The sequence below is a fragment of the Oxyura jamaicensis genome, chromosome 7 (genome assembly GCF_011077185.1).
Source record: "Oxyura jamaicensis isolate SHBP4307 breed ruddy duck chromosome 7, BPBGC_Ojam_1.0, whole genome shotgun sequence".
NCBI classification, from domain to species: Eukaryota; Metazoa; Chordata; class Aves; order Anseriformes; family Anatidae; genus Oxyura; species Oxyura jamaicensis.
In genome coordinates, this window is record NC_048899.1 from 6,806,438 (window position 1) to 6,828,693 (window position 22,256).

Genomic DNA, 22,256 nt, shown 5'->3' on the forward strand with positions numbered 1-22,256 from the left:
GGCACTACCATTTATGTAGAAAGATGCTGAAAAAATTATTTTCCATTTTATTACAAGTCACGTCTTTTCTGTTAACGTTTAAGTGATGCAGTTGGGTAAACAGGTAGAAATTTCACGTCAGAATAAAATATTCAGGGACGGATATTAAAGCACAGAAATAGCAAGTCAATTATAAAGGGTCTGGACAAAGCAAAAACGCTGTCAGTAAAATATTTAGCAGATTGATTTCAAAATCTCAACAGCATTCAATCCGTAAGGAGCAAAGACTCTACTGAATGTCAAAGCACCACAACAATGGCAGATGTCCAAACTGCAAGGAAAAAATTACATGTTTTTAAAACATTGCATAGCTTTGAAAATAACTTGAAAACAGTATTAAAAAAAAGAGAGGCTGAGTCATTTTGTATTTTGTTTCATATTTTTCGTTCACACGTAAAATTACTTGTTTTAACAAAGCAATGCTCTAACATTGGACTGAAGAATTATGTGGGAATGGGTGCGGATATACTTCAGCCTACAGCAGCGCTATTCTTGACAGTGAACAACAAGAAACCCAGGGTCCAGGTTAGGGTCAAGGTTGATTTATAGAACCACTAGTCAAAAAAAATAAAACAATAAAACGAAAATCGAGCCCCAGATCTTTGTGTGGTCAAAAAGGAAGAAATCTGGTGTAATCTGAGAGATGCGTTAAAAGAACACCTTTACTTTCAAGTCATCGCAGTTCTTGGACCTGTTTGTAAATGCTTTGGTACCAGCAAACACAATCCTAGTACCTCATTTGTTAAGTGTCTAACTAGAAGAAAATTGTGTTTAATTCTCCAAATAATCACTTAAGAAGGGACACTCACCACATTCTAAAAATGCTCTTTGGTTTACCTTGTGCAATTGCCAGCACTGTGCATATAAATTTCCTGTTTCATTACTTCCACGCTCCTGTCTGTTGTGGTTAAGATCCATCAAACAGGGGAAGCATTTTAAGAACAGGAAAGTATGACTATCAAATAAGAAAAATTGGCACAGAGATTCAGAAACAGACATGGTACCTAAAGCTGCTTTTACCCCATTTAAACAACATGCATATGACCAAGAATTCAGGGACAGTAGCAAGGTAATTAATGCACCATATTGCTTTTGTTAGGTTTGCTTTACGCTAACCCCATTAACTCATTCAGAAAACAAATTTCCTGTATCTCCTTCAGCAATGTGATCCTAGCATATTCCTTACGTATTTTCTAGCAAAAGAAAACCCTGCTGGAGTCTCTATTTTATTTCCTGGAATTAATCTTGGAAATGACTGTTTTGAACACCATGAACCAAAACTCTGCTCACGGCTCTACCTGGAATTCCTCAGCTCCTAACCAGATTGCTCCTGCAACACTTGAAAAGCCAGCCAATTATATCCAGCTGGGGCCTTCATAAAATGCAGCATACCTCCAACCTCAGCTGCACTCTTTCATCTCACACAAGTATTTCCTGAAATAACCTGTGGCAGCTCTACACGAAACCTAACTACAGGGGAGAGGCAGGTTTGGGGATAGCTTTTAGAAGCAGTTATGTGGCTGCTTTGATGGAGACAATGCGGTAACACAGACACATCAGAAATAAAAGGTTAATTTGTAAACCTGTATACAATGTATTATTTAAGCCCTTGAATCCAACAGCACCCACTCTCAGGAGTGCAAAATACCTTCCTGTTTGGATGGCATCACCATGGAACCTGCCCTACTTCTGAAGTAAATCATTTGGCTCCATTGACCATTCAGTTCTTATTTTACTTTACCTGTTTTTCTATGTTTCGTAAAAGCAGGGTAGGACTGCTGGGTGACATTTCAAAGTCATGCTCCGGCAAAGAATCCTGTCTCTCAATGGCAGCTTGCGAATTCCCTGTGGCGTTTAATAAAGCTTCTTGGTCTGTCAATTGTATTTGCTTCTTCAAAATGTCTTTTGGAAATGGGAATTCTTCTAAGATCACCATCCCCTAGACAACAGCAATTGAACACAGTTGGTTGACAATGAATTAACCCTCCTAAATCATGTTTAAGGGGCAGCTGAACCTGGCACATCCCCCTTAAATCCTCCCAGCAACTCTCTGGAGCACTTAGCCCAGACTTTAAATACACAAAATATAGAAATAGCAGGTATTTTTATTAATGAAAAGCTGCATTGCTCATGCTACTCCCTATAATAGCAATTGCTCTACAGTGTTAAACCACTGCTTAAACATCTGTGCCAAAATTCAAATCAGAAATTCATACTTATTAGAGCAACTACACGATCATTTGCCTGCTGGTTTAAGAAGAGGTTTTTCCGTAAGAAACAACCACCCTTTGATTTGAAGTTGGTTACAGTCTGTAGCCAATGGATTTCTCTGAGGCATTTTAAAGCACTCTATTTTTCTTCTTCTTATCCATGTTCTAAACAAAATGCATCAAGGTTGTCATTTTATGTAGTACAGACTGCTACAAATCAAAACAAAAACCTTTTACAATTTAATAATTGATTTTTAAGATGAGCATTTTTAGAGTTTCATATTTACACAGGCAACTACCCTACATATTCTAGCAATCTCATTACTTTTCAAGACATTCTGCACAAACACGGTACGAAACATGATCTATCATCTAAAGTACGTCACCTAATAAGATAAATACAGCTTTACATGGTAGGGAAATAACAGTTTCAGAAATGAAAGTAGGAAAAGAACACCCCATTGTGCTTTCCACTTCACGGATAAGAAAAACGGAAGTGTAAAATACATTCTCAGGTAACATTTCAGTTGGTTCAACAGACTTAAAACATGAAAAAATATATATATATAAAAATTATAAAAACCAAACAAACAAACTTGGAAACAGTTCCTCAAATGTTGTCTTAATTTGTCATTATCTTAAGCAAATACAGGTAATACTCAGAAACACCTACCAAGCCTTTATAGACATATTCCGAAGAGAAAGGACTTGCTGACTGTTACTCAGGTATCAACCAGATATTGAAAGAATGGGATCATTCAATTGCTCTGCCTCAAATTTTTCTTTCTAGTGGGAATATTCCACTAAAAGCAAGGGAAAACTGTCACTATGTGAACACAAGGAACCCCTGTAAGATGGTGGGATAGACTTCACCAAGGTTGTAGAAAATCAAGGGTCCTGTAGTTTTACTTGTGCCTTGACTCCTGCCTCAGCAGCAGCTTGCCCTAAAACACGGAAGCAATTCTCAAAGAGGCTTCAAAGATGAGACCAGGAGAAAAGATTAAATTGTCCAGTCCTCCTTGTGCCTCTAACTTATTCCTCTGTTTAAGCTTTAACTTCAAGCCTGACAACAAAATACTTCAAAAATAAACTCAGGTGCTTAAAAACTTGCTTCCATATCCAGAAGGCGCACAGAGATTCTGGATTTCCACCAAGTCAACACAAGATTTTCTACATTTGCTATTAGGCAGTACCTCACCATCTGTGCTTTTCAATTTCTGGCAGATGGAAATGAAGCCAGACCGTATCATACTCTAATATGTAGGCCACAGCAGTTACGAAGTGGTCAGCACGTTCAAGGAAGTTCAAGTATAGTTCTAATTTTTATGTGCCACAACAGGAGGACAAGCCAGTTCAACAGCTTTAGAAAGTAAGGCAGCAAAAAGATCCCAGGTCTTGATCATGGGAAGAGGCTAAAAACAATCCATAAATGTCTTAAACAAATTCTGAAATCAGAAGCTCACAGGAAAAGCACTCAAAAGAGGGAACCCCCCACACCCACCTCTTTCCATTGAAATTTTATTTTTTGAAGTTGTGGAATCCTGCTGACAAGCACGGAAAGAGGGAAGTGGAAAAGGAAGGAGTAAATTGAAAAATATGAAAAGGAATAGACAGAATAGGCGTAAAAGAGGAAGGCAAAAGGATTAGAAGACTAACCTTGATTATATAGGAATTACAAGTCAAACTGGTTACAACCAGTAGGTTTTGGACACCAACTTCCCCTGCCCGCTTCCCCCAAAATTAAATCAAATTCTTTTGTTTGGCAGATAAGCGGTTTTTAAGTGGACCGACGCTCAAAGATACAAAGCTTCTACTTCTGCGTGCACAGGGATGCAGAAGACACAATGCATCAGGCCAAAAAAACAGCCCACAAGTTAACCATCTCCCTTCCTGTTGTGCCTGAAGTCATTGTTCACTGGCTATGAATCACATTTTTTTCCACTCAAAACATACAGAAAGCACTATGAAACCATTAAAGAGCATACAAATTCGAACAATATTGTGTAACTACTCTGCAGCCACTAAATGAAAACAAAGAGCTCTTCTATCAGCCCGCATGTCCTTCCATAGCCGCTGTACTGGTATGCTACAAACATGCATACAGAATGACCAGAGCCAAAGAAAATACACATCCACCTTCACCGTGGGACACAAAGCCAAATGCTGAACACCACAGCTGGTGAAAGGGGCATGAAGTTTGCAAAAAGGAATGTCACTAAAGATCTCCACCAGGAAGATGACTAGGCTCCGAGCCAACACGCCACCTAATGCGAAGAAAATGCATGACTAAATGAACGCTCTTTCCCTCATTTATCTGCTATTTCTTTCTCCCTCTTCTGCAGCTCATGAGATCTATGCCACCTTAAAGTGTGATAGGTTTGGGGCGTAACAGGCTGCATGTATCTGTCATATATCTGGTATTTCTAATATCTAGCATGTATCTGGTATTTAGGACAACACTAAAATAGGGACTTTCTCAGCATTCAGCAAAATACAAAATCTTCTTTCACTTCTATTTTAAAGAAAAACCTAAATGGGGAAAAGTTGTGACCAGGAAAGACAAAGCTGGATATGACAAGAAGGCCTTTGAGGGCTATGGCAGAGGGAATAATTCTTCTTTATGTGACCAGCAGGAAACGCTCTCTAGCATGATTTCCCTCTCCTTTTTCCTCCTCCAAGTCTCATGTTCAGCCACAAAAAACGTAAAGCATCTCCTGGCTCCTCTCCACCGGAGCTTATCTGACCCCAGCACACATCACACAATTTACATGACATTCGTCAATGAGCCCTTCTCCAAAACCTGCTTCTGTCACACCAACAGAATGATCACAGGTTTAGGTTTCTTGCTCAGGAGACTGACCTGGACAAGCCGTTAAATTGATAGATAGATAATTAATGTTTTAGGAATGTGACTTTACCACTGTCTAGCCAGTTCGATTTACAAAGGCCAGTACATGAGTTATACACTTTGGAATTTTAGTAATAATTAATCCTTGACCTGTTCAAAGTGCTGTACAAACATTAACTAACTAATCCTCAGAATAAACACGCACTGTAAATAACAAAAAAAAGCCCCCCAAACCTCACAACATGAAAATGAATAGCCAGCCACCCCTCCTAAAAGCTAAATCTTGCCTCTCTACAGAGAGGAAAATAGTGTGACAAGTGAAGTACCTTGTGCCAGGACCCTCAAAGTCACTAACAAAGTCTCCAACTATCACAGATAAGAAGGTTCCTGACTCCCAGACCTGTACTGATGCCTCTAGGGTACAACACTTTTCAGCTCCTGATGTCTTTGTCATTAAACTTTGCGTGCAACAGTCCACTCAGATACAAGAACTCCAGGGCAAAACAAACAACAACAACAACAAGGAACCGAAGAAATAAATATTACAAGAAACACTGTCAAAAAAAAAAAAAAAAAAAAAAGATTGGAAAAGCCCAGTTGTGAGCTTACAGACAATACCTTGGTGGCACGTATCTGCCTGTGAAGGTCAGTTAGTTGTTGGATTTTGTATTCTAGTTCTGAAATCTGGGCTTGAAGCCATGTCCAACGGCTGCCAATTCTAGCTCTGTCTGCAAGCCACTTCCATTCAGAAGTATAGCTGCTGTGAAGACAAAATGCTGGTTAGTCCAAAAATAAAGATAACCACATTTGCACAAGAACATTTTTGACAGCTGCTCTGCCTCATGTTGCAAGCATCTCAGTTGCTTTTAGAAAATATCAGATTATACCCATCCAGTTCCACATCAGCTTATTTCTGTAACTACAGAACTTGCCCAAACCAGTACCATCAACGTTCACTAACTATTCCCAGGCTAGGCTACTTTTCTGTTCGGTATGACAAACCCAGACCTGGAGAAACTACCCAACTATGTTAGTTAATGCAGATTACAGATCTGTGAAGAATTCCAGCCACTCCACCAGCCAGCATCCAAATTCTTCCAGCACACTTCCTCCCACAAGCTTCCATGAATATCAGTTGCTAACAACTGCAACATCATCCAACAATGACCAGCAAACTATCAAGTCACTGGCCAAGAATGCTACCAAGCAGTTTAGCTTTCTTTCATTCAAGTTGTTTTATAAACATAGTTGGGTAAGTATAGTATAGCTAGGCCAAAATAAAGGCTCTTGCTGCAGTTTACAAATAGGTGTATTTTTAACAAAGGATATGTCTCCAGGTACTTGACATTATGATTAACTTAACTTCATTACGCTAAATTTGTTACTGCTATCAGCAAACTTTACTCAACCTACACATTAAGCAAATGAATGGCATATGGTACCACTCGATAAATCATTTTAACGGTCAGATAAATTTAAGGAACAGGGATAATACAACAGTATTTCTACATGCATCTTCCACCAGTACCCTACCATTAACCAAGCTTATTTAAGAAAATGACTTAGCGTTGTTTTTTGTTTTTTTTTTCCCCTACAGAGGTTGTCAAATAGTTTGCCACAACTAATTTAAAATAACAGTAAAAATAAAAATAAATAAATATAAAACCAGACTTCTGGAAAAGAAGTGCTTTTGTTCCAACAAGTTATTGGGAGAAACTACTGGATTGGAACATCCCTGGATAACACTGCACGGTCGGTTTTACACAGGCAGAATTTGTGAACCCTCGTTCCCCTGGCAATGAAGAATACCGAAGTATCTCAGGAGAAAAAAGAAAAGACAGACACCAGCACTTGGAAGCAAACTGGCATAGGAACACTGCACACAAAGTGCTGTTTCATGCAGAACTGTGTGCCAACTACCTCAACAATCTCAACAAGGAAAGAAAAGGTAACACAGCACTCTGTAGAAGATACTGGACATTTCCAGGCATGAACAATCACCAAATTTGAGAATCCTAGTATTTAAGGAAAAGATTATAAAACATAACTCAAAATCTCAGAACGTTCTGTCTACTTCATCATAAAAGGAAAACTAGACACAGTCTCTGGTAGGTTACCTCTAAAATACACCATCTCCCATTTTTACCAGGAATTATCTCCCTGGTTCTGCCCACATATTTTACAACCACCTTAAACTCTCTGCTGCAGACAAAATGAACATGGGAAATTAGACAGGAGATGGTCACATCCTGCTGAAGTCCAGATTGTGAGTGCAACCAAATAAAGAAAATTACCATCAAACAGAAAATTCAAAAATTCTACAAATATGTATTGTAATAAATGTAAATTTTTAGCAATTTTATCCTAGGAAAAAAGGAGGAAGTAGGGAAGAAGGAAGCCATCTTGTGAATACCCCTTTTTCTGATGATCCCTTCTTCTTTCTCTCTGCTTTCCCATTACTGCTAGCCCTCAGTAAATATCCCTGGTGACTTCTGCTTTAGCCAGGGAGAACTTTTCTCTGGGATTGACAGATTTTGCATGTTTGTGCTTTTGGAAGGCATAAAATAACTTGGGGGGAAGGATCTGAATTCCCAGTTGGCCAAAGGTGGAGTTCAATGAAATCGGCTGTTCGAGCAAGCGTGGTGGCTGGGATAGAGGATTTGTCTTGGGACCTAAGGTTGGCAAAATGCTAGCCCTAAGGAAAAAGCTGCCTACTGAGGCTGTAATATTTCCCTTAGTTAATTCTAACACGGGAAATTAAACAGGAATAAAGATGATAGCTGCAAAAAAACAACAACAACAAAAAAAACACTCTACAGAAGCAGGACAATACCGCAAGAAAGGCCAGGTGAAAGAAGGTGGAGCACACTGCCAGAAATACAACCCAAGCCAGATGCTGCAGTTCTGGGAGAACACTGCTGCTCTAAAGCTGACCATGGAGGGGGGAGCAGAGCAGAAGAAGAAGAAAAAAAAAAAAAAAAAAAACCCTGCCCACACAGCTGGGAAATAAAAAGAGGAATGGCAAGGGCCGCAGCTGGTCCTATGTATAAAATCAACATGTCAGTAAGGGAATCCATGCTCAGATAGCTAACCGCAACAGATAACAGAAGAGCAATTAAATTTTGTAACCTTAAGATAAACAAATCCTACCTGTATATTACTGCCTTTCATCTCAAACAAATCCGCTCCAAAGTTGCATCACAAGTTATTTTTCAAAAACGTGTTTATATATTTATTTTTTTTTCTTAAACACAGAATTCAGTCTTGCATTCACTGCATTTGGTGTTACATCTATTATGTAGTTGTTCACTTCTAAAAATACTACATAGGTATTTCTTAAAGCCTTAAAGTAAGAGTGGTATGCAATTAAATCCTTTTGTTTAATTACACTGTAATAACGATGTCCTGAGGCTCTTCTGCGAGGAAGCTTCCTCCAGTTCCAAGACCAGGATCACACCAAAGGAAATGACTTCAGCTTCTCTCCCTGCCAGCCCCGGCTGCCCCGTGTTGGTGTCAGCGCAAGCAACTGGGCAGCCGCACGGTGGCACAGGCGCAGAATTGCTCATGGTTAATTTTAACCTCAGGAGGAAGGTGAATGAAGCAAGTTAAAGGCTCAATCCCTTCCCTAGTTCTGATGCCCTGCAGACAGCCAGACAGACTGGTACACAAGGAAAGGGGCTGGAGGTGCAAGGCAAATGCCAAGCTGCAAAATTCTGTTCCCATCTCAGTCCCTCGCCCTTCGTTTGAGCTCACATTATTTATTTACCATCTTTGCCTCCGAATGTGTTTCTCTACAACCTATTTAGTAAATCCTGTAACACCCTAGCAAATGATAAAATGTTTATAAGCTACCTTTATGCTCTTACAGTGAGCTGTATACAAGCAAACATTACGGTAACCCAAGCACTGAACAGTAACAAGCCGCTATCCCAATAAAACAATAAAATCTAATTGATGTGTATCATATTCCTGGTATGTGTACAGCCTAACAGTCACTCAGCAAAGAAATGAGACAACAAGAATTTGTGGGGCAGTTTTTGATGAACAGGAGTAGATGACTGAATACTTTTAACACTAGGATAATTAGTAACTCTGGTGTCCCTCTTTATTTTGCTTTGTTGATTTAGGTGGATAAAGAAAGCCCTTTCAAGGTGAAACTCATTACTTCTACAGATCCAGAGAAGGGGGGGGGGAGAAAAAAAAAAAAAAAAAAGCAAGCACCCAACAAGGTTACAAGAAGAACCAGGACTGAAGGAGTAAGTCAGATCAGGTGCTACAGCAGAAGCTCCCAGCTCTAATTCTCTGCTGGGAAGGAGACAAGAAAAAAAAAAAAAAGCAGCTGTCTGTCCTGCCTCCTCTGGGCTTCTTTTTCAGAGCATCTCTACTTGGTTTCCATGCTTTTCACGTCCTACCTCCTCCACAGGAGTTTCAAATTCTGCTGGCAAGTCCATACAAACCACGTCCTATTTCCAACACTTACTAATGGTCAGTGCTAGTGAGGCTGCACCTCGAGTACTGTGTTCAGTTTTGGGCCCCTCACTACAAGGACATGGAGGTGCTCGAGTGAGTCCAGAGAAGGGCTACGAAGCTGGTGAGGGGCCTGGAGAACAAGGCTTACGAGGAGCGGCTGAGGGAGCTGGGACTGTTTAGCCTGGAGAAGAGGAGGCTCAGGGGCGACCTTATTGCACTCTACAGGTACCTGAAGGGAGGCTGTAGCGAGGTGGTGGTTGGTCTGTTCTCCCATGTGCCTGGTGACAGGACGAGGGGGAATGGGCTAAAGTTGCACCAGAGGAGGTTTAGGTTGGATATTAGGAAGAACTTCTTTACTGAACGGGTTGTTAGTCACTGGAATAGGCTGCCCAGGGAAGTGGTTGAGTCACCATCCCTGGAGGTCTTTAAAAGACGTTTAGATGTAGAGCTTAGGGATATGGTTTAGTGGAGGACTTGTTAGCGTTAGGTCAGAGGTTGGACTCTGTGATCTTGGAGGTCTCTTCCAACCTAGACTACTCTGTGATTCTGTGATTTATCAGCGGATAAACTGACTGCTCTTGAGCTGACCCTAGATCTGCAGGTGATGTCCTGCACTCCTTCAGGGCCACAAGAATAGGAAGAATATTCATCTTGCACAAACAAACCATTTGAATTTCCCTAGAAAAACATGCTGAAACTGCAGCAGAGGCAAAATCTGTTTTCCGGTGAGATGCTGGCTGGCATTTCTACTGTTTTTGCTGAACTGCAGGAGGTCAGTCCTGCACAACTTGCAAGAGGAAAAAGAAAAAAGAAATGCAAAAGAACAAACAAGCCACAAAGAGCACAGAATGCAGACAAAGTGTGATGAAAATTTAACTAGGGAGCTGTACAGCATGGCCCCGAAGTACGGGAAAGGATTCAAACACCAGCACAGGCAGTATGAGTATTTCAAAGCTACTCGCTTCTGCTGAGGCTGGACAGGCAACTGATGAGCACCGATAATGCACTGATGTTACAGCTGGTACCATTACTTGATCTGGAAAGTTTTTAGCCATGATCTGTGGACAGAATATAAGGAGGAATACTCCAGGCTACAAATTTGTCCTCCCAGCTCCCTACAACCCCACAGCACTTCTACCTTTCTCCCAAAACAGAGAAACAAGAACAGACCATGTGTTTATGTAATCAGACCAACACTGAAGAAAGCAAGAGGACTTTGAGAAGTGTCTTCTCTTCATAGGGCCTCCCTGAAGTTGAGGGTGAGATTTATATTTTCCAACAGCTTAGATCAGCCTGTCCCAAAGAACAACCCCAGGCTGCTTAACCAAGTGCAAAGAGGAACTGCTAGCCAAAATAACACTGCTGTGCTAGGCACACACTGCTGTTTGGGTTTTGCACAGGTGCTCTGGAAAGCCAATACTTCAGAGCATACAGCTGAATGCAAAGCAAGGTTCTCCACACTTATCTAAGTTGTGAAAATTAAAAGGAAAGCAAAGCCTTCCAGCTGCCTAATTTTGAGAGGGAACACTTAGCATGCCCCTACCATGACATGCTTGCAGGGACAATGACAGGATGCTTCCTACCGCACAGGAAAGGAGGATGCTTGTGGCATACCCACACCAAGACTCCGGAACGCAGGTTTTCCAACTCAAAACACAGGCTCCTCCCAAAAGCTTTGTTTCAAAGAACGTCAAAATTGTCAAGTTACGACATTCTTCAACAAGGACAAGCAGGGGAGGAAGGCATTCACGTTGGGCGGATGGGAAAAACTCCAGAATTCCGCAGGAAATGTAAGAACAGCAGCTGACATCCTCTCACACTTTCATGCCCACCTCGGTTTCCTAACCCTGTGGTTTTTGCTCTTTCTGCTGTGCCAGGTCCCCTTCCATTTAATCCCACACATTTCTGGTATCCAGTTTTCAGATGATTTAGTCCCAAAGCGATGCAGTAATCCTGACCGCGACCAGCCCTGCTGGTTCATCTCCTCCTCTCACTGGGATCTCCTGTGCTACCAGAGGCCCATTGCCAACCGTGTGACAATTAAGTATTTGGGAGCAAGGATCAGCTCATAAACTACAGACTAATTACTCTCAGGATAAAAAGCTAATCACCTGTCTTGTGAGGAGTCACTGTAAACAACAGCAGAACTTTACTATTCTGATGAAGGACTCAAGTATGGAAATTGAAAAGTGAACAATCAGAAAACTCTCCTGATCTTTAAATCCTATCCAGACATGGTATGACTCATGCTGAAATTCATGAGACTTAACACACACTGGAAAAAAAATAAAATAAATCACACATCCCCCGGTTGTCTCAGGAAGCTCACTCAATCGGATGAAAACACCAAAGAGTTCATATCCACCCCGTGGCACTGTCTCACCCTGGCTTAACAGCACGCTAGCTCTGTGGGGTCCCACAGGAGCGGAGCCACGAGCCTGTGAACGTCCTGGACTGGCCCTAATTTTACACCAGCATTACAGGCAGCTTGCCTGTGACTACACGTGGCAATGCTCAGAAAGCAGCTGGCTTGGATATGAGTATTTCTGCAAGACATTAAGGTGAGCACAGGGCTTCTGACAGCACGGCAGTGAAATGCAGTGGGGCTACTTTTCTTCTCTCTCCAGACACTGACCATCAACAAGAGTTAACCTGTGAAAACCAGATGTTATCATATATATAAAAAGCTTAAATTAGCTGAATTCAGACATGTAGTGAATGTACTCTAGACATCTTATCTAGATTTTACTCATGAGATAAAAATGCCCACTCCCACCAAAAACTTCCAATCCTCGTAATGGCTAAACAAACATGTCCAACTCTGAAATGACCCGTAAATGCTCAAGGACTAATTCTTCCAGCACGCCTACTTAATGTTTGTTTTCAGAATTAACTAACTTCAGTTGCTGTTGAAGTATTAATTCCCCCAGACTGGTTAATTGTTAAATCCATAACAAGGACAGGAAAGAAAAATTAGAGTGCTGCCTCATGAACTCAACCTCTTCCATGCATCCTGGACTGAAAATAAGATTAAACAAACTGCAGCAAGTAGCATCCTTGGGCATCGCACCACACAACAGAACACTGCTTATTTACTCTGACAGTCACCATAGACCAAGCACGGAGAGCAAAATGCCACTGTTTTGTGATAACAGGCACCAAACCAAGCTACACGCTTAAAAACCCCTCATGGGTTGAGAGAAGCTCTCTGGTACGCAGAGTTATGCTGAGACCTCAGCAAAGGTCTGCAGTCGGGTCAGCTGGGCTTGCTATCTTCTTTAGCGTTCACCAGGAGTTTTTACCTGGCAGAGATTTCCCTCTGAAACACTATCCAGCCTCCCAGCAGATGGATTACAGCTCTCCCTATCGTCTACAGACATCGGCAACTGCTTATCGCAACAATTCCTGGCGCCCACCATCTCTTGTCTTCCCAAACTGGCAAACTTTATCCAGCTGAACATTTGTGCTGAGCCAGCAGGCCTGAGGAATTTAGGCACTAATACCTGAAATTATCAACCATAGCTGTGGGTTTCCCTAGAAAAGAAAAGTCATGGTACAGAGTTAGAGAGGGAAAATAAGTAAGTGGAAACAAAGTAAGACTTTTACATCTTCCACAAATAAGTTTAGAAGGGAAAGCTAGAAGGGGAGAAGCAAGGGGAAATATTTGGGGAAAAAAACAACTGTAGGATAACTGAAAATATAAAGAGAAAAAAGTAAACTTTCTGTGCTCGGGTATCCTAGAAAAGGAGAAATTACATCTTCTAATCCAAGGAGATGCTACAGTTGGAATTTTCCAGCTACAGGGCTCCTGCACCAAATCATACGATATAGCTCTTACACAGAGACTGAATCATCACACTTGCACTGAGCTGTTAATTTAGGGCTCCACAAAAGAAATACATTCAGTTTCTCAAAACAGGTATCTGTTACAGTGCTGCACTCAACAGCTGACTTCACGAACAGGTAGGTGCTTTTCATCTTCAGTTCTCTTTACGTAATTCTTCACAGATGTTAATGATAAAAGGCCAAAACTGGCTGGTGGAGGTAGGGTCAGTTAGAATATTAACCACCCGAGAAGTAAAAACCTGTGAAAGGTAAACAATTGGCACCATTTCACCTTTTAATAAAATAAAATAAAAACACTTGCAAAATGCTTAGCCGTAAATGCCATTTGCTCAAAATATTTTGGAATGAGTTTTTAAGTTTCCATTGGCTGCTCCAGCACCGCATCTTCTTCCACTTAACTGTTGCATGTTGCAGATCAGATCAACAGAGCCCAGAAGCAGGTAGTGCTTACATGCACAGGAAAAAATAAAATAATAAAAAAAAACAACTCAGGAACACCAGGGCTGCCTGGAAACAGGCTTTTTTTCTCGTCTTTGAAATGGCACAACATCAATAGGCTAACAACAAAACACCAGGAACACAAGCCTAGAAATTCCCTGAAAGTATTACACAACTGCCCTTGAAACAAGACATCAAGGAAGCAGTACTACGTTTGCATCCCACGATCAACATAAAATAAGATAGAGTTTACAATATAATCCTTTAAAGACACGGGCAGTGGCACGTTATTGCAGCATGCAGGCAGACTATCAATGCTCCTTTGCAACCTCAGAAGTTTGTCCCCAAATCTGTACTTATATTCTTCTGGAGGCAGGCAGGTGTGGCAGTGCCATGACATCTCACTCCAGCTTCCAACTGGCCTCGCCTCTGGCTATACGGGGCACCAGGGGCTGCAGGGACAAGGGACGGACAGAAGGACAAACTGTGTTCGGACAGTTGCAACCTTCTTGGTTTGGGGGTTTGGTAGGAACCTGGGGTGGAGGCCTAATGAATTTCATGGTTACCCCGTGTGCCCCTGCTGGCTGGGCAGGTTATGATGCACGCACTTCAGTTCACATTTCTTTTAATGCCAGAGTTGATAATTAAAAGTTTGTTAATTGGGAAGTCATTAATTTAAACTCCCCGACACCAAGCTTCTAGCCCACAGCAGCTAGGTAAAACGTTGGGCTGAAAATAAAATAATTTACAGCGATTTTGGTTTCAATAAAAAAGAGCATAGGTCAATATATTTAAATCTGAGATCTAAAGTTACATTCCTAACCCATATTTAGCAGTATGAATGAAACCCTGTTACAGGAGAGCATTCCTATTTTGGGAAGCCTTTATGCACACTTTTTATTTCATGTGAAACGGAAAACATTTAAATGATTTCCTGTATCAGGGGCCCACGAACACTGATTTTCAAAGGCACTGGATGTATCCCTTTGAAGTTGATTCTTCTGAAATCAACATTATCTGCAAACTGAAATCACAATGCCCTCGCTCCACAAGATGTAAGAGACAGTTCGCTGTTGATCGTAAACAAATCTTGCCATTAAAACAAGCACATTTCACAGCTTAGCAACAGAAGAAAAGCTCGCCGTAAAACCCTGATTAATCAGCAGTTCACATCGAGCACCAAACTCTTCTTGATCTACCATTTAATTAAGCACGCAAGGTTATCGTGTACATACTTGTGTCTGATTATTAGTCTCTGCTCTACTATGCTGTGTTGACTGTGTATTAAGTTGTCATTCAGAAGAGCACTGCCAAGTTTTTATTTAATATGCATTCGGCACTTATTTAGCTCAAAAGCTTTGACGTTGCCTGCTCTGAGATTCCCTTGCATGTTACAACTTGTCAAACTTGCTGCCTTTCATTAGAACCACTCAGCCTGCTTTCAGCAGCTGCAGAAATATTAATGTAATTACAGGTTTGAAATCAGGATCCTCATTCACCAGAGCATTACTCTGGTAATGCAAGAAGGAAGTCTTGCACAAAACCAAATTGCTATTACTGTACATCAGATTTCTAAAGAAGTAAATGCATGGGTGACCCTAAAGTTGTAAATCCCTCGTATGGAAATCCAACCAAGTCAGGTTGAAATATATTCTGAAATAATACCTGTGCCCCTAGAAAGAAAACAGAAGGTAATAGGAAGCTAGTTTTTCTTTCATTCCCTGGTAACAATTCTCCTCCCACATCCTAGTGACAGGAGCCAAGAATTAAGAAAATGGAATTCGTGAAAAAGCAATGTGTAAAACATTTTGAAATCAGCATATTATTAGCACCTATGAATTTATTATACGTATTCAAAAGCCCTCACGTTAATCTTTTGTGCAAATAAGACATTTCCCTGACTTGTAAACTAAAAAGGTCTTAAAAACTGGAAACAATCGGGGTTTTGTGCTTAAGAGAAATGGAGAACAGCATTTAGTGCTGGCAGACCATCTCCCTCCGCTTCCAAAAACCAGGATCCAGTTTTCTTATCAGGTTTGAAGTGAAATTACAGCTCAGAGTGGAAAATTAGGACCTGATCTGGAAAAAACTAATAGCTTCCCCTTATAACATGGCTCAACAACGGGCAATGAGCCCCAGCCCTTAAGCAGTGCCTTCTGTCATGAGGCCTGCAGCAGTGCACTGATGTTCCTCAATTAGCCATGAGAAATATGCTAGCAAAAATGGAAAATAATCTAGAACAAACAGATTAGATCTGGAGATACCAGTCATAGTATTTTCTTCCTTCCTGTATTCTCTCCGCCTTACCACTCCCCTCCCCGCCAAGTATTTGTACTAAAAGTAGGTTTCCAATCTTTTCTCTTTCCAACTAGAAATTAAAGGAAAAAAGAAAAAGCAGGGGGTGGGGGAAGATTTACTATCTCTGCACATTCATTAGAAAAGTTTCCAGGCGCAATGAACCCTGTGGGCATGGAAAAGTACAACAGTGCTACTTCGTCAGGCTTGAGGTTGCTGGAAGATAATCAGTAAAACATGTCTTTCAGAATCAGAGGAAAAGCATGAAAATATTTCAGAAGGAAAAAATCCCACCACATGATGCAAAGGGATTGTATTCAGATGGGGGAAGAGGACTGGGGAAAGAGAGCACAGGACTTTTCCCAAGTAGACAGACAGCTACTTGTTTCACAGAAAATCTATTGTAAGAAGCTTTTCTCTCTAATCAATTAGGTACAGACATTACTGTTTGATGGCATGAGCAGCTGTGCCTTCAAAGAACCCCAGGGATGGATCTTTTGATTCTGGAAGATCACTCAGGGCATTTGGAAGACAAGTTCTGTACCCTGCAACTGCAAAGGTCTCCCAAATAACCACCTCAGCATCAGGCTTCTTTGTGGTACACTGCAAACAACCAGAACCTCCAGCCACATCAGGACACACAGAATACCTGACTGAGGATGCAGAGTTAGCCCAGGAAGAAGTGACAGGCAGCTCCCTGAGCAGAGATACGCTCTTGAAAACACTGCAAACTCACATCCTCCCCCCGGTCACCTTGTTTGAAATCTGCGATCATCTTCTATGGTAAATCTTCCATGTTTGTGAACCATAAAGAAAGATCAAAAAGTTCCAAGTGAACTCAGCTGGTGCAGTGTTGTCTGTGCTGCATTTCAGGTGGCTGCTGTGAATTCCTGCGGGAACTGCCTGTGCTCAGCTTTCTGATGGCGTCCCTGGGCCCTCCATCTGCTTTGGTTAACGTACTTAGCATGGAGATAGCACCTAATGTCTGTCTTTAAGAAAGCACAAAGAAGCACTACCATACCCCCTACACAGTGTCGCAGGGGATTTCTGGCCCAAAGGCCAGAACAGTACTAGGAAATGACAAACTACTGATGAAAGTTTGGTACAGTGCCTCAGAAACCTTCCATGAAAGGTGTGACAAGTTAAAGATGCTGTTGAGCTGACACAAGCAGCAAAACGCCAAAATTCCTGAGATGAGCCAATTGTTTCTTCATATTGACAAATACTCAAAAGCCCAAAAACGTTTGATGAAGTTTCTGAAACGGAACAAGATTTTCCAGTCTCTCTAGAAACCAGAGAAGCACTGTGAACTGTCAACTAAGAGAACCGCGCTCACCAGCAGACCAAGAACCTCTTGTGTGAGGACAGCACCGATGCAAGGCACAAGGGATGAGAGAAGGTCTAAGCGCCTTGTAGGGGTTATTTGCAACTGACCAACATGGGTATTGAAATAGATGGATAGAGACAATCTTACTTGAGACACAAAGCATCGAGACACAGCTCAGAAGAGCTTATGTCAACACTCATTGGGCAAAACCCTTTTCAGGATAACGAGAATAAACAGGTTCAAAAAGTTAAAAATAGCTCCAGGTTTTTTCCTGCTATGAAAAATTGGAGCTGGAATCAGAACTTCTCCCTGCTGATGGGAAACCAGACTGGTCTCAGGTAACCATGGAAGGAGAAGGTCCTCTCCCCTTACAGTTTGGATTGATACCCCCTCACACACACAAAACAAGGATGTAGCAATGACCTATTGCAAATAGCCTCTGACTAGCACAACGGTTTGCTCAAGTTAAATGCAGCAAGTATACGGTGACACAGGGAAACCACAAACATTTTCCCCATTCATCACTGCATTAATAGAACCTTGTAACATCTAGAATATAACGGAGAGGAAGAGTCTTTCCAGAGGAGAAATAAAAGCCAAAAAGCGAGGCAATGAGCATTCCCTCATCCACATAATCACAATATTTCTGGAAAGCACTAAGAACCAATTCCCTAGGAGAGAAAGGCATTTCAAAGCAACATAAATCCACTAAGTGGAAGTAAAAATGGATGCTAACTTTTAGGTTTTTGTCCTGCTCAAAGGCAACCCAAAGAAACTTCCAACTGGTAAAGCTCACGAGGAAAGCAAGGCTCAGCAGGTGCACTGCTGCAGAATTGATGTACCTTTGCCATCCCTGAGGAAAAGTGCAGCCTTTTAGCCAGACCGACACATCTTGGGAAAGGTGGAGAAGGAAGAAAACCATTCCAAGCTTAAGATAGCGGTAAATTCAGACGAGAGACAGCCTGTCCTTGCTGCAATGTTAGTTCAAGCATTGGCTCAACCTGTGCACACAGACAAAAGTCTTCAGCTTAAATTAGACAGTGCTTTAACTCTGAGCTTGCTGGTCCAGCAGCACAGTTCAAACACCGGCGATTCTTGCACTGACAACGCAGCAAAGCCTTTGCTAATGCACACTGCTAACCATAGCATCCCTGCTGCTTTCCTGGAAGAACATAAAAACAAGAGGAAAAACAAAAAAAGAGGTTGCACTGAGTCAGCCTACAGATGATCTACCAAGTCTCCTGTCTCTTAGCAGTGGCCGGATAATGGCCTTAGAAAGGGGCAGCACAGAGTAGCACTTCTCAAGAATACTCCCTCAACTTCCAGCAGCTGCAGGTCGGGGATTTCCTGAGCCAAAGTTGGTGTCTGTGTACTTAATAAGCCTCTGCATTTTTTTGTCAGTGCAACAAAACAAACTGAATAAGCCTTAAGTGGAAAGATAACTTAAGGAATTAGAAAGCTGAAAGAACAAATAAAGTTAAAGGACTGGCGGAATGAGAAACTGGACTGTCCCTGGCAAGAATAAAAAAAAAAAGCCCTCGCACAGAACTTCAGGCCAAATTTTAGACTACTCACAACCCTCTGAGAATCAGCATTTCTCATCAGTTCTCCCTATTCAGCTCATGTAATCACCAGATAAGAACCCCAGAGGCAAAGCTGGTACTCAGAAGTTCAAACCTATCAGCTAAGAGAAGAATGCTGATTCTCCAGCACCAGGAGCCAACAATGCTGTGTTTGCACTGAAGTATTTCAGAAGAATAATTTTTTGCAGACTCAAATATTTAAGGCAATCATAGCTCAGCTGGCAACTCATTACGCTTTGGTGTTTTTAATACTGTATTTACCACTGACAATATGTGAAAGAAAATGAATACTCATGTTTATGTTGCATTTCTTCTACTGTTTTCCAGATCTACAGAGTTTAACAAAACGCAGCAGGGATTTGATACAACCACACTGCATTGAAGCTTTCATGGCTGAAGTTATAACCACATAATAGGGCACAGCTCTCTTCCAAACAAAGATGAAGTTTCCTTGATTTTTTCTGAACATTAAGCTTTTGAAGAAACTAAGAATTTGTTTTAAATACCTGATTTTCCTTCAACACCAGTCTCACTCTTAGTGCTTTCCAGAAGCTCCCTAAAAGTCCTCTCTTGTAATAGGAGATCAGCAAACACAAAAACAGTCTTGAGTTCAAGCACTACAAATGTAGGCACCAAAAAGTTCCTACCTATCTACTCTCACCATCACATCCTACCAGATCTTAAGACGTGCTCTGTTCTCTTCACCTGTCAGAAGGGGAAAGAAGCTATCTTTTCAGTGCTTTCTACAAATTCTTAACAGCAGATAGTGAGTTAACAGTGTAGTAAGAAAAAAAGAAAAAACAGGCAAGTTCCATCGCCACTTGCAGAACAATTTAACCATCCACTTCTCTTCCCCATCACCGATTTCCAAGCCTACAATAATTTGTATTGACAGGTTACTTGTCAATTTAATAGACCCAGAGAACTGCAGAATTAGTTAATTACATTAATTTCACTCTAGTACTTCTTGATAAAGATACCAGCAACAACAAAAACAATCCTGCCAGCTTCAAATTAATAGAACAATCTCATTAAGTAAATTAACATTTAAAATTATAATTCAAAGAACCAAACCTTTTCAATGTGCACCCCCCAAATTCTTGACATCTGCATTGATGATCATATTTAGTCTTTACCATGTAACAGTGGACTTCAAGATCCTAAGACTGACTAATACTTAATAACTCAGAACAAGAATAAAATGTTTGTTTGTTTGTTTGTTTGTTTTACTGGCCTAAAGTATCCTTTACTGTACTGCTATCACTATTTGTTTTGATTTACAGCATCACTGGAACGTTGAATAATTAGCAGTGCTAATGCAACGCAAACTGACAGGATGCAGTACAAAGTCTAGCTCTACAGCCTGGTGAAGTTACTGCTCCATAAATGCTGCAGTTCCATGCTCCTACTTCTGGCTAAACCCTGCCAAACCTGGCTCATGTCGGCAGTCCTCCTGCAGGAGGCCTACCTACTTAGTGAGGTTACTCACACCAGAAGGAATTTGCAGGTCTAGCCCCCTCCAGCTTGATTTATAAGCATGAAGCACACGCGTCTAGCAGGAATTTAACACTTACGCTTCCACAGTTGTTCTTACAGTCTGTTCATCACAGTCTTCATCTGAGCTGCTACACGTTGCATCTGAGTCCAGGTCCTTCTCCACACGAGACAGCAGCCCTCCGGCAGAAAGTGCAAAGCCCCGGATTTCCCCCGGTGCAACACAAACTCCGTTCTGTACATCCGCACTGGAACTACTTTCCAAAGTAGTTGCACTGTTTTCTGGCCAACCTTCCGCGCACCTGAGGGAGCTACTGCTCGAAAACCTGGCTGGCTCATGGAAAACCTTCATTCTTTGTAATTGATGTTTTACGAAGCATTTCAGCTGCTGATCACAGTGTTTGATAACGTGCTTTGCCAGGAGCATTTGTAAACGTTTCTGAGTCCTTTTGGCGCGGCTGATTTCCTTTTGTTGCTTAGTGACACACTGGAGCAAGCGAGCGTACACCTCCTCCGGGGTGCAGCTCAAAATCCCTTCTGAAGGCCCGTGAAGAATTTGGTGTAATAAATCCCCTTTTACTGTTTCAGTGCAGACTCCCAAAGCCCTACCCCAAAACCCATTCTTCTTGTACCATTTACCATTTAAGAGCTGCATTTCTTCAGCATTACTGGATTCGGTTACATTTGAATCCGAAAGTCTTGGTGTTTCTGCCAGGTTTGGAGATGCAGTGTCTGGAAAAGCGACCCCTTTGACCTGTTCCTCAGGTCCCGAAAGACTGATCTGACCGAGCGACATGTCAGCACCATTATGTAATGCGCTTCTCATCCTGGAGCAGTCAGGCTCTCCCAATTTCATTTGCTTACCGGTTTTGTTGCTAAATGCAGAATTTGTGCTCATTAACAAGACAGACTGATAGTGCTTGGAGGACGGCGGAGAAGCGAAACGCTGCACGCTGAAGATATCATTCCTGAGGCTGGGCTCAGCAGTGGGGAACCCCAGGACTGAGCAAGTAATCCGTGCGATGGAGTCCTCTCTTATCTTCTCTTCCACTGCTCTGGAATTTTCCATGCACAAAGTTGTATCAGACTCCATAGCTCTAGAGGACAAAGAAGGTGACAAGTGGATACCATGACCTTTTGTTGCTGCCTCTCTGAGGGCTGGTGTCATTATAGCTACTGTAGGCAGTTTACAGCAAACCTGAAAACAACACGGGCCATGTAAATTTTCTCATTTTCATGACATGATACAAATACAACAATTCGGTCAGGCACTTCAGTCTTTCAACACTTAAACATTATTTAAGTATGTCATAAAAAGGACATTATCTAAAGAACATGCACAGACCACGCCCTCCCATGAGGCAAACAAGAGCACTCAAGTTTTAATTTATTTCACGCAGAGGTTGTCCCATGTGCAATAAAAGCCTCCACTTTGCAGAGGAGTAAGTGTTCACACCTCATCGCATTTCTGATCGTATCAGTCTCAGAAATAAGCCTCTCAGAGTTCACAACTGTCAACTAACCTTCCTTAAACTTAAAACATGACCTAAAGCCGTAGGACTACAAGGATGCATTTTAAAATTCATGTGTGTGCGCACACACAGATGCACATCTACACATTCCCAACCAGAACTCTGGTGGGATTTTGTTTTAATCTGCTCTGGAGATAAGTACTTGAGTTGCATTTGGTCTTTGTTCAAGTTTTT

The 22,256-nt window shown here is 41.6% G+C and overlaps 1 protein-coding gene across 10 annotated transcripts in view; it reads right to left on the minus strand.

Moving 5' to 3' along the window:
* Positions 1 to 22,256, minus strand: part of KANSL1L (KAT8 regulatory NSL complex subunit 1 like) — a 62,992-nt gene that overhangs the window by 36,260 nt on the left and 4,476 nt on the right. For 7 of the 10 annotated variants that reach the window (XR_004752475.1, XM_035332026.1, XM_035332025.1 and 4 more), the window contains exons 2-4: positions 20,631 to 21,647; positions 5,716 to 5,857; positions 1,781 to 1,978 (exon numbers count right to left, since the gene is read on the minus strand). Coding sequence is in view for 9 of the 10 variants with exons in the window: in XM_035332022.1 (XP_035187913.1) it covers positions 1,781 to 1,978; positions 5,716 to 5,857; positions 20,631 to 21,647 (1,357 nt within the window). In the remaining variant the exon portion in view is untranslated. Of the gene's footprint in view, positions 1 to 1,780; positions 1,979 to 5,715; positions 5,858 to 20,630; positions 21,749 to 22,256 lie in introns of all 10 variants that reach the window. The other 3 variants (XM_035332021.1, XM_035332020.1, XM_035332028.1) reach the window with 3 other exon arrangements.